Here is a 12,563-nt window from a genome sequence, read left to right as displayed (position 1 = left end):
GAAATTTCCTGATTCTGACTTTTCAAAAGGTCAATAAATACAGCAAAGGAATATCGATCACTTATCCCCACTATTTTCAGTTTTGGTTTCCCGGGCTTGGGTATAACAGCATTGTATTCAGTACCTAAATTACTTTTAATGTTTTCTTTCACTGATTGAATATCCTCTTCTGCTGCACACTCAACAATAATCGAGCCAATTTACCATTTTTAAAATTACTAATTTTATGTGTTCTTGAATCTAACCTACTCTTCAAAATCTTTCTCTTGTCATCACTCGTTTGCGAAGACTCGACAGGTTTTATCATAATAATCGAGCGAGTCTTGCCATTTCTATTGCTTTTCGTTCTGTTTCTAGATAATTTTCCAGATAGAACGTCCGAGTATTACGTTTAATAGTATTGAACTATTCTGAAAAAGCGTAATAGAGTATTTTCTATTTTCTCAAATATAGGCAGTTCGTTCAAAACATTTTTCGGTATTATACACCGAAAATCGAGTTTATTTACTTTTTGAGGAGAAATCACTCATTGTCGAGCTCTTCTATAAGCTACCCAAAATTAGGTCATTGTCTACTCAAACTTTGACTTGATTGTGAAGTCATCTCTCGTTACCTAAATATGGAGACTTAATATGGTGAATCCAGGTTAACGTGGGATCAAATATATACCCAAATATTTGAAAAAGTCCACTTTTTCAATAATATAATGTCCCAATTTAGGATGACGATGGATTGGTATTATTAATCTTATAGGCCGGGAAATCATATATGTAGTTTTTATGAGATTTAAGGATAAATGTGCAAAAAAATTGCACTAAAATATTGATCTAAAATACTTAGATCGCTCTCCATTGATTTTATAATAGCATTGATGTCATTGATAGGATAACATAGAGCTGTGTGGTGGTAAATAAAATTATTTGTTTCAACCATCGTTTCTGCTAATCGAAAAACAAAAATGACAGTTTAGTTAAAACAACAATCGATTAGTTGTATCAAATTTCAACCAATCGAATTCAGAAAATCAACTAATATTCTGGTTGAAATGGGATTGCGGGTGGTTCCGTGCACATAAACAGTTTTCAAGCCATTCATGTGACATTCCCCCGATGCCACAATGCCGTAATGTCTGCAACAGTAAAAGTCTTGAAATTGTTTCAAAGGCTCTCTTCAGATCCAAGAACACAGCAAAATTACTCTCTTTGGCTTCGATTTTCTCCTTCCATTTTGTCAATACTAGGTTCAAATCGGTTTCACAAAAGTGACCCTTACGATATTCAGATTGTTCAGGTATTAGCAAACTGTTAGAGTTCAAATAGTTAATCAGCTGATCTTTAACAACAAGTTCCAGATATTTTCCAGCGTGTGCAACATGTTAATGGGACGGTACTCAATGGCTTCATCCGTTCCAGTAGCCTTGGGGATAGGAACCACCAGAGATTCTTTCCAAACTTTTGGCACGGACCCCGTGTATAATGATTCATTTACCAAATCCAGTAGATCGTGTCCGATAACATGAAAGCAATCCTGTATCACTTTTAAGTTTACTTTGTCAATACCAGTCGATTTTCCCAAATTAAAATGAATATTTTTCAATTGTTCAAAAGTGATTGGTAGAAATTCATCAAGTCTACAATAGTCTTTCATCGGCTGTGTTATTTCAACAGGTTCACCTACCAATTCAATACTTTGATTGATCTTCTGAACACTATTTATGAAATAACTGTTGAACTTTTCAGATATAATTTATTCTGTGTGCTCTTCTATACCGTTAAAAGTTATGGTAGGTGTAGTTATGGTTATGTGTAGGCTTGTTCAACTGTTTGAATATTTCCATAACTCTCTGCTGTTTTGTTGATTTTGATCGATCTTCCTCAGCATGTATTCATATCTAGTCTTCTTCAGGGCCCGTAAATAAATATTTCGTGCTTGTATACATCTATTCCATTGACTATCATTGTTAGTTCTACAGAATCTCTGGTACTGTAAGAGGTCTATTGAGTACCAACTACTCGAGCTGTTCAAACTAACATACTTTTCAATTACTAATTCATTAGTCCACTATTTTTATATGTCAGTAAGAATAGATGCCCTTTGATTCAAATATCCAAACAAGTCGAGATAGGGTTTGCTTTAAATAGTTTTTCTAACACTTGATTTTCACCGTATCTTCCTCATTCCTAGAACTACTCGTTACGGAAATTGCAATTGTTTCATGATCTGAAATCTTGCAATCGGATTCCACATTTGAATAAACACCGTCGAAATTGGAATACACGTGATCTATCAATGTTTTACTGTATCTCGAAATTCTTGTAAATTTATTCATAGTTTCCTTCAAATTGAAAAATTCTGCTAACTGTTTCAATTGATTCGAACCTTGGTTACTGAGCCAATCAATATTAAAATCTCCAGTAATAATATTTAGTTTACCAAAATCGATGAAATTCTCCCATCAGTTTTCTAGAATTTCCAGAAACTGGCAGTCGCTTGACCTTGGACTGTAAACAACTCCACAATTTCCCATCTGTCTGCCTTTTTGAACTGATATACCCAAGAACCAATTGTTTCTAACTGCTTCGTTTGATTGAATGCTGAATTTAATTGATTCTCTGGCGTAAATTGCAACTCCACCCGTGTGCCTGGAATGGGACAAAAAGCAACAGTGGAACCCGGAGCACCGAACTGATCGAAAGCGTCAGAATCAACTATATGTGTTTCTGAGAGCAAAACTAATGAAGGATGTCTATCATCTATAAGATGACGCATTGCGACATAATAAGAAGACAAACCGGCTATGTTCAAATACAAAATATCTGAATGCCTCTCATTCATTAGTTGCTATTCCATTGACATAATGTTGTTCTTTTTCGTTTCAAGCAATCTTAGATATACAGGACACTGCTACTAAATGCTGGATGGTGAAAGTCTACATTCAATTTTCTTTCTTTGTTCATTTTCAGACAATTAACGCATTTGAATTCAGTTGAAGAACACTCAGTTGTTCTATGTGCGGAATTACATTTGGAACAATTTTCACTGTTTAAACATTCGGTGCTCCAGTGACCAAACTCGCCACACTTGAAACAGCGCAATACGTTGGACGACTCGAAAACCGAACACCTATCCCAGCCGACGCAAGCCTTGCCGGCTGCCATCAAGCTGGAATAAGTATTTTTATCATCCTCAACTATAACACTATATTTGTTATATTTGAAGAATTGATTCTCAAAGTCAGTAACAACTTTTATATCTTCGTTCGAAATTTCCTGATTCTGACTTTTCAAAAGGTCAATAAATACAGCAAAGGAATATCGATCACTTATCCCCACTATTTTCAGTTTTGGTTTCCCGGGCTTGGGTATAACAGCATTGTATTCAGTACCTAAATTACTTTTAATGTTTTCTTTCACTGATTGAATATCCTCTTCTGCTGCACACTCAACAATAATCGAGCCAATTTACCATTTTTAAAATTACTAATTTTATGTGTTCTTGAATCTAACCTACTCTTCAAAATCTTTCTCTTGTCATCACTCGTTTGCGAAGACTCGACAGGTTTTATCATAATAATCGAGCGAGTCTTGCCATTTCTATTGCTTTTCGTTCTGTTTCTAGATAATTTTCCAGATAGAACGTCCGAGTATTACGTTTAATAGTATTGAACTATTCTGAAAAAGCGTAATAGAGTATTTTCTATTTTCTCAAATATAGGCAGTTCGTTCAAAACATTTTTCGGTATTATACACCGAAAATCGAGTTTATTTACTTTTTGAGGAGAAATCACTCATTGTCGAGCTCTTCTATAAGCTACCCAAAATTAGGTCATTGTCTACTCAAACTTTGACTTGATTGTGAAGTCATCTCTCGTTACCTAAATATGGGGACTTAATATGGTGAATCCAGGTTAACGTGGGATCAAATATATACCCAAATATTTGAAAAAGTCCACTTTTTCAATAATATAATGTCCCAATTTAGGATGACGATGGATTGGTATTATTAATCTTATAGGCCGGGAAATCATATATGTAGTTTTTATGAGATTTAAGGATAAATGTGCAAAAAAATTGCACTAAAATATTGATCTAAAATACTTAGATCGCTCTCCATTGATTTTATAATAGCATTGATGTCATTGATAGGATAACATAGAGCTGTGTGGTGGTAAATAACCGTGGAGTCCCTGTGAGTTCCAGGTTACCTATATCATTAATATGCAAAAGAAATAATAGTGGTCCTATATAGCTACCCTGCGGCACTCCAATGTTTGTCAATAGCTACTGATAATAGAGTTCGCGATGCCCCTGGTACCGTAACACTGAAGTTTGTCCAAGAGGATACTGTGATCCAAAGTGTCAAAGGCTTTTTTGAGATCTAAAAAAAAGGCACCAATAATGGATTGTCTACTAATTCTATGATAGCGGTATGTGTGCTAGAACCTTGTCTAAAGCCATACTGAAATTTATAAAGGATACTATGTTTGTTTAAAAATTCGAGAAGTCTATTAACCAATAGTTTTTCGAAGATTTGGATGAAGACGGACAGAGTCGATATGGGACGAAAATTGTTACAATCACAACGATCACTAGACTAGTAAACAGGAATAACTTTAGCTATTTTGAGGCAGTCAGGGTAATAGCCAGCCTGAACATTTACATTGAAACATTGAAAGAGAATTCTAGCGAATATAACAGGGTTACTTGTTAGCACACTTGCAGAGATGTTGTCGGGCCACTGCTCTTTCTATTTTCCAAATTTGTATCAGTAGAATGACTTCACTAGAAGATGACGGACGTAACAATATAGAATCACTAACAAGACGAATATTATCAGTGAGACCAAGAGTTCCGTTTATACGAATATTTTTAGCTAATTCTTGGCCGATATTGGAGAAAAAATAGTTGAATATCTCAGAAACTTCAGAGTTTACATTAATTTTGTTACCATAGGGAATAAAATTTATCTTGTCACTTCTTTTTGTTATTTCGAATGTATTTTTTAGATTTCTCCAATAATTTGAACGAGGTGTATTTGTAAGAAGGTTTTCATAATATGCTTTCTTACTATTCCTTTTCATGATATCGACCTCTTTAGATATACATAATAGTATTTGTTTAAGGTGTTAGTCCTGTGGGTCCTGTCCATGCTGGAAATAATTACGTTTAGTTTTTACCAGTGTCCATAGATCCAAATTCAATCATGGACAATTAAAGCCTTTCGCTTTAGCTGTTTTGCCTACAGAAATTAGAATTGCTGGAAAACCCGACTTTCGAATGGAGCCTCGGAGACCCATAGTGTTATCAACCATTCGACTCAGTTCGACGAGATCGGAAAATATTTGTGTGTGTGCGCACTATTCGAAGATATTTTTACGCGCTCAATTTTCTCAGAGAGTGAAAAATTTGCAGAAACAGATTTTTCGTTATGTCATCGCCATCGCATGACTTGCTGACCGGGAACTCGCTTCAAGAGGATGTCCAAAATTCAAAATTGTTAGCTGGCGTCAGGGACGTGTTTGTCGAGCTTCGAAGAAACGAGGAAGATGATCGCCGAGACCTGGTGGAGCAATTCGAAATTCTGAATGGTACCGTTACCTCATCTGTTAAAGATTTTCAAACAAAAGTTTCTGGTCAGCTAAAAGATTACGAAGAGGAAGGCTTAAAAATCAAGTAAACGCATTATCAGCAATAAAGGATTTTAGTGCAGCATTGAATGCATTACAACTGAGCGGAGCTCCCTTAACCCAAAGTTCGCCTTGCGAAACTGGTGTGCAGTGTGATTCTGTATTATCTGCTACCTCGAATAACTTTGCTGTTTGAAGGTCCAATCAATCGCTAGTGTCCGTCGACAATGAGCAGAATGGTATCTCCATTGCACCGAGTTCACATGACAAGTCTACAAGTCTTGGAATTACATTCCTTTTGTGAAATGTGGCTGTTCTGTTTCAACAGACTTCGCATCCGATTCTTAGTGTACAGAATCACTGCATGGCTAGTACTATGGATCCTACTGACACTAAGAATCCTTCCAGGTCGGGGCTCGAACATACGACAACTGGCTTATAAGAACAGCGTCCTATGCACAGTGGTGGTAAATTGCGAACCGAACGCCGATGCTTCTGCAAATTTACTCAAAAATGTTCACCGAGCGTAAGCATGCGATAGGTTCGAAAACTATTCCCTCGGTTAATGCAAAGGTGTTCTGTGCTCGGTGTTTGGCGAAGCAATCTGATTCGAACCGTTCGGTTGGTGGACCATCGGCGAGGGCCGAGTAAACAGCGTTCGATACGATGGTTTGTTGATTTCAATTCTCGCATCCTGGTTTTGAAATTATCAATGCACACGTGATCAGCACAAAAAAAATTGTTTTGTTCGATTGATAAATCGATCATTAGCAATTCAAATAGTATTATTTTGGACATTATCAGTGTGCGTAGGGTGGCTCGATATGGAAAATAGTAAGTTTTGGGTCTTTTGCTAATTTTATGGTTTTGGTTATAGAATCTATAACAATAAGAATTGAATATTTTGGAAAATTTCAGCAATCGTAGAGTGGCTCAATATGAAATTTTTCTATTTTCCATATACAGGCACCCTACGCTCCTTGTAAATGCCCAAAATTACTTAATTTTAATTGCTATTTACTCACCAATTTATTCAATATCGAATTTGCAAATGTTAAAACATTTTCAATTTATCATATTGAGCCACCCTACGCTCGCTGGAAATGTACAAAATTACCATACTCTGCTAAGCTACCCAAAAACTGAAACGTCCAGCCGCAGCTGACAAAGTTCGGTTCATCCGAAGCAACAGCCTATAGTACTTGAATCGGATGTTCATGAACATACTAGTAACGATAGGCTCACAAACTAAAGCATCGGTTCTTTCACCATCAGCATCGCTTCTTGGTACGGCGATGCTTGCTCGAACGATGGTATCGGCAAATTCATACTCGCGATGGTGGTTCGCTTTTTGGTTCGGAATCGATGCTTTACCACCACTGCCTATGCATTGAACCGCCAACCCGGGATGGTTCACATGAACAAGTATTAAATCGAGCTACGCGCACCTCTCGTGTAAAATTACGCCAGACACATTCTATGGCAGTAGACAGTGGTCGGATTTCATTATTTCTTTCGAAATCTGTGCCGATATAAATGAGTGTAGAGACGATTTACGTGTGAAATATTTAGCAGCGATGTTACGAGGTCCGGCATTAGAAGTGCTTCGGAATTTAAGTTCTGGAAACTGTTTGTGTTTTGAGATACTAAAAAAATCTCTCAATCAGCGTCGTCGATGAACTACGAAGATGATATCACAATATGCAACTGCAACTGCTCTAACGAAGTGCGAGACATTATTGCCTTTAATCGTTTTATCGACGGCCTGCAAGATCCAGTTGTTAAGGATCGCGTACGTTTTGTTGTTCTACAAACACATGACGCTGCCCTGCAAATAGAGTATAGTCGTAATGCAACTAAATCGGCACAGAATGGAAACAGCTACTACTATGGAAAGCGAGGGATCTGTGTTATACGACACTTCGGATCACGAAGCGATCACTTACGAATTGAAGGAAAATGGAAATACAGTTGGAACGCAAACGACGGAAATTCGAGACAAGCTTCGGGAAACGATCGGACGCCAGTCTAGAGGAGCAAAGACTGGAGAGATAAATGCTCCGCACAACGTTTATTACATGCAAACACTCACACGTCATCAATGTAGTTATATTGCTAAAAAAGAGATGATTCTCCATGTGAGGCTATCATTGATTGCGGTGCTACACGAACACTAATCAGCTACAAATTCTGGAAAAGTCCGTCCAATGATTGCGGTAAAAAGTTCATTAGGACTGTTTCTGAGCAACTGACTCCCAGAAAGAACGTTGGATTTAAGTTTAGAGATCTCAAAATACATCATTCTGCCTGCGTGGTAGATTCACCGGAAGACTGCATAATCGGAAGTGACTTTCTTCCAGCAAACGGTTGCGCTATGGACTTTTCCAATGGAGATTTGAACTTTTCTGACTGTCTCTGTTTCTTTGCTGAACTACAGTGCGTGTAAGGAAAGAACGCCAGTTTTTTTCTGTTGATATCGATACCAATACTCGAACAAATCGACCATTTAACCCTTTCACGGCCATACGATGTCCTCCTTATAGCTATTGTGGGTGTAAGGTACGAGAATATCCCCAGTAAAACATAGCAGGGTGAATAAGTTTCCTACAATTTCATGGAAAATATTTTTCCCTATGACTCTCCGTAATAACAAACGAAGAGTTGGGTTTATTACATCGTAATTTAATTTATTGATTTTATTTCATTAATTAACAAAATAGTAAAATAAATAGTTAGTTATGGTATTCTACAAAACAATTTCGTGTACTTGTTAAGCACAAGTGAACGTTGCACATAACAAATTTAATGTGTTCTTTTTTCTATGCGTCGTTTTGCATAAACTTTTTAGTGCTGTGAAGATTGATAGTACTTTTTTCTATTCGTTCAAAAACACATTTGTCGCCTTGGAAATAAGCTTTTTTAACATTCAGTAAAAAAACACATCGATTTAATAATAATTGAAGAATCGATAACGATTTTTATAGAAGGGAAATATATTTCCCCACGAGCGTTAAGGGGTTAAAATCCCGCCACGGAAAATTCCACTAGCGAAACGCGCCGAAGTTGAGTATTTGCTCAAGGAATTGGAGGCACAAGGTGTTATTAAGAGGTGGTGCTCGCCAGTATTTGTCGTATGTTTGAGTCAGTAGAATCGTATGTCGTATCGTATGGTTTTGCGTTGATTATCGAACATTGAATGACTTAACTAGACTGACTTAAAGATTCTTATCCTTTCCAAAAAAACGATTTAACGCTCGACGCTTTAATCGGATCGCAGTGGTTCTCAACCCTCGACTTACAGAGTGGATTTTGGCAACTTCCATTGGATGAAGCAGTTCAAAACAAGAATGTTTTTACTACCGGTAATGTTTTGTAGAACCTCACAGCTATGCCTTTTGGGCTATGTAACAGTCCTGCAACTTTTGATTGTTTGATGGACATGACACCAAAAGGTCTTCCGTGGCCACTTTGTTTGGTTTACGCGGACGATGTGATGGTGTATTCTAAATACTTCAACGACTGTCTAATTAACCTAGCGGATGTATTTGATAGGCTACAAAATACCAACATTAAACTGAACCTCAAAAAATGTGTACTGCTGGAGCACGAAGTGTCACTTCTTGGTCATATGGTTTCATCGCAAGGAGTGCATATGATCTGAAGAAAATAAACGCAATTTCTCGATCCTCGTCTCATCCTAAAGAAATTGTTGGTCAGAGATTTCTCTTCAATGGCCAAAACGTATGTATTATATATATATATATATATATATATATATATATATATATATATATATATATATATATATATATATATATATATATATATATATATATATATATATATATATATATATATATATATATATATATATATATATATATATATATATATATATATATATATATATATATATATATATATATATATATATATATATATATATATATATATATATTCTTATCAACGTGTAAACATATTCATGTAAAGTACAGAGGTCGGATGTAAATTCTTATACCCGAACCCGACCCGAATTATCCATAGCCGACACGAAGAAGATTAAACAATGAAAAACTTTACCCGTATTAGACCCTGTCAGCTTGGAGCGAAATCAATCTTCAGTTCAGCAACGCCATCGCACGGCATCACATTCAACATATCATGTCAATTGTATGGGTGTGTAGTTCTGCTGATTTGACGCGCACGAATTTGACATTCCTCTCCCCTACTTCTATGTACGAGTTTCAATGCGGACTCGCCTGAGGGCGCCATGCTCGCAGAAAAGGATGTTGCCAATGATTTGTTCGGGGAATGTGAGAGCTGGATATCTTGTTAATATGATGTCTTTGCCCGTACCCAACCCGAACCCAAACACCCGAAGCCCGACCATCTCTCATATGCACTGACGAGTCGAATACGGAGCGTAAATAAAATCTAACCTTTGAATCAGTTTTTAATTATTCCAACAATTTTGTTTATCCTTATTATTTGATTTATGTTTAACTATTAAGTTCAATAATAATTTTACCTGTTTGGATCGTAAGTTTGATTGCCGCCATGTGACATCCTCTCCGTGCTTTCCACACCATATATCGCATACTGATCATCAGTTAACATAGTATCTTTTCTGTAAACCAACTGTTGTAAAATTCATTGTTATTTTGTTATTTGCCTGCCATACCCGCGTTCTTCATCCATAATTGACGGAGCAGGATTTCCTCGAGAACCATATTGACTGTAATATGGTTCTTCATATGATCTGTTAGTACATCCTCGTTCAGGAGAGCTCATATATCCATCTAAAAATACCAAACAACTCTGTCTGTAAATATTTTACTAAAATTTGTGATCAATTTAATTTATAATTTTATGATTATATATCCATATAAAAATGCTTACTGCAACGCTACTAATCAAAGAATCCCAATCTTTAGATTAGTTGTTTCTGCATTTCCCTGAAGAAAAGTAATACAATTTTTGGAAAACCCAACTTTCTATCGGAGCTCCAGAGACCGGAGAGGACGAGATCGAAAAATATTGACGTGTGTTTGTGTATGTATGTATGTGTGCATCTTTTTAAATATTTCATCTCCGCATAATTTGCTTGGAGATTTTATGAATACATATTCATATAGCAATTCTAACTTTAACGCTACTAATCAAAGAATCCCAATCTTTAGATTAGTTGTTTTTGCATTTCCCTGAAGAAAAGTAATACAATTTTTGGAAAACCCAACTTTTTACCGGAGCTCCAGAGACCGGAGACGACGAGATCGAAAAACATTGACGTGTGTTCGTGTATGTATGTACGTGTGCACCTTTTCAAAGATTTTATCTCCGCATAATTTGCTCGGAGATGGCTTAACCGAATTCAACAAATTTTGGCTAGTTTGAAGCTACTATTGAGTTTTGAATCAAGTTCGTTGATTATATGGGAAATAGCAGGCCAATTCAGAACTTTCAGTGATAGATTTTTGTCGTAATTATGACTTACTTTACTATGGGGTTCCTTTCCAAAATTTACCCTGTACAACAATGGGCAGAACTTTATCGCGAATATCTCTTGATGTAATTAACGCAACAACATAACGCATGCTTACCTTTTTGCACCCGGACGACGGTTTTGAGGTAGTCAAGCACATATCAGTTCTGATTGTACGAGTATAAAAGGTAAATTTCGATTGAAAATCGTTCATTCGTCATCTAACACTCGATGTGGATAGACGAATAACCTACTACGACTAATATCGATTTTGTTTTATCTTTTATTCGCAGCTGTCTACCTATCCAAGCTATGGGTAAAACGCGACATAGATCCGAGAAGGATCCAAAGGATGCTATGCGTCTGAAGCCAAGTGATGTACAGGTAAACGACCGTTTGCTGAGTAACAACCAATACGCTGATCTGCCAGTTGATGTCGAAGAGGATCTGCAGAAGAAGGAAAAAATGTCGCCTTTCTACCTGTAGGGCTTCCCACCAACTCTACGCTCGGATTTCAACACACTGATCAGCAAAGGAATATAATCCGTTTATGTACTGAAGACTACAAAATAACTATTCCGGCTTTGAACCACTACAAAGCAGTGGAATTGTACCTGAAGCAGACAAAAGCGGAATACTTCACATACGATATTGCGCCAATAAACCTATGAAGGTTGTACTTCGAGAACTACCCGACGTGAAGGAAGCCGAACTAAAGCAGGCACTGTCGGAGGCTGGACTAAAGCCTGTGATAGTATTTAAAATGAAACGACATAATACGGACAAAAAGTATCGAGATCAACTGTACCTGGTTCACCTGGAGAAGAACTCCATCACCATGAGTCAACTAAAAACGATAAAATCTTTATTCCATATAATCATCGAATGGCAAAAGTATAAACCTAATCATCGGGATGTCACACAGTGCACGAACTGTTTGAACTACCGCCATGGAGCGAGGAATTGCCACATGAAAAGTCGGTGCGAGAAATGCGCCGAATCACAAAATACCAACGTCAATGCCTACTAGATAACATAGTAAATGTGTGTAAAATGTGTGAGCTGTGATGGCGACCATCCATCTACTAGCAATTCGTTTCCCAAACGTGCTGAGTTCACAAAACTTCGACAGCAGGCGTCTAGTAAACAAAGATCGCGCAAGAACGTTCCACAGAATGATGAAATTAATTACCCACGGCTCCCACCGAAGAGGGATATTCCAAATTTGCGTCACTTCCTCACAGCAATCATAAAGATTCAGCCGCTAGATCACAAAAAGATTCTTCCTAGAAAATCTCTCCTGAGTGGGGCAATAATCAACCACAAGCAAAGGATGACTTTGGTGATTTATTCTCTGCTGAACAACTGATCGTCATTTTTGAAACAATGACAATAAAACTACGAAACTGCAGAACGCGGTTAGATCAAATCAACGTCTTAGGAAAATTCACACTA

At 36.9% G+C, this 12,563-nt stretch overlaps 1 protein-coding gene across 6 annotated transcripts in view; it reads right to left on the bottom strand.

Moving 5' to 3' along the window:
- LOC131437439 (coiled-coil domain-containing protein AGAP005037) overlaps positions 1 to 12,563 on the bottom strand; it is a 993,236-nt gene that overhangs the window by 432,286 nt on the left and 548,387 nt on the right. For all 6 annotated transcript variants that reach the window (XM_058606791.1, XM_058606794.1, XM_058606793.1 and 3 more), the window contains 2 exons: positions 10,308 to 10,425; positions 10,155 to 10,253 (listed from right to left, as the gene is read on the bottom strand). In XM_058606791.1, the coding sequence (XP_058462774.1) occupies positions 10,155 to 10,253; positions 10,308 to 10,425 (217 nt within the window). The remainder of the gene's footprint in view (positions 1 to 10,154; positions 10,254 to 10,307; positions 10,426 to 12,563) is intronic.

This window comes from Malaya genurostris, chromosome 3 (genome assembly GCF_030247185.1).
Source record: "Malaya genurostris strain Urasoe2022 chromosome 3, Malgen_1.1, whole genome shotgun sequence".
NCBI lineage: Eukaryota > Metazoa > Arthropoda > Insecta > Diptera > Culicidae > Malaya > Malaya genurostris.
The sequence above is the reverse complement of the archived record's forward strand: the minus strand, read 5'-3'. Positions and strand labels throughout refer to the sequence as shown.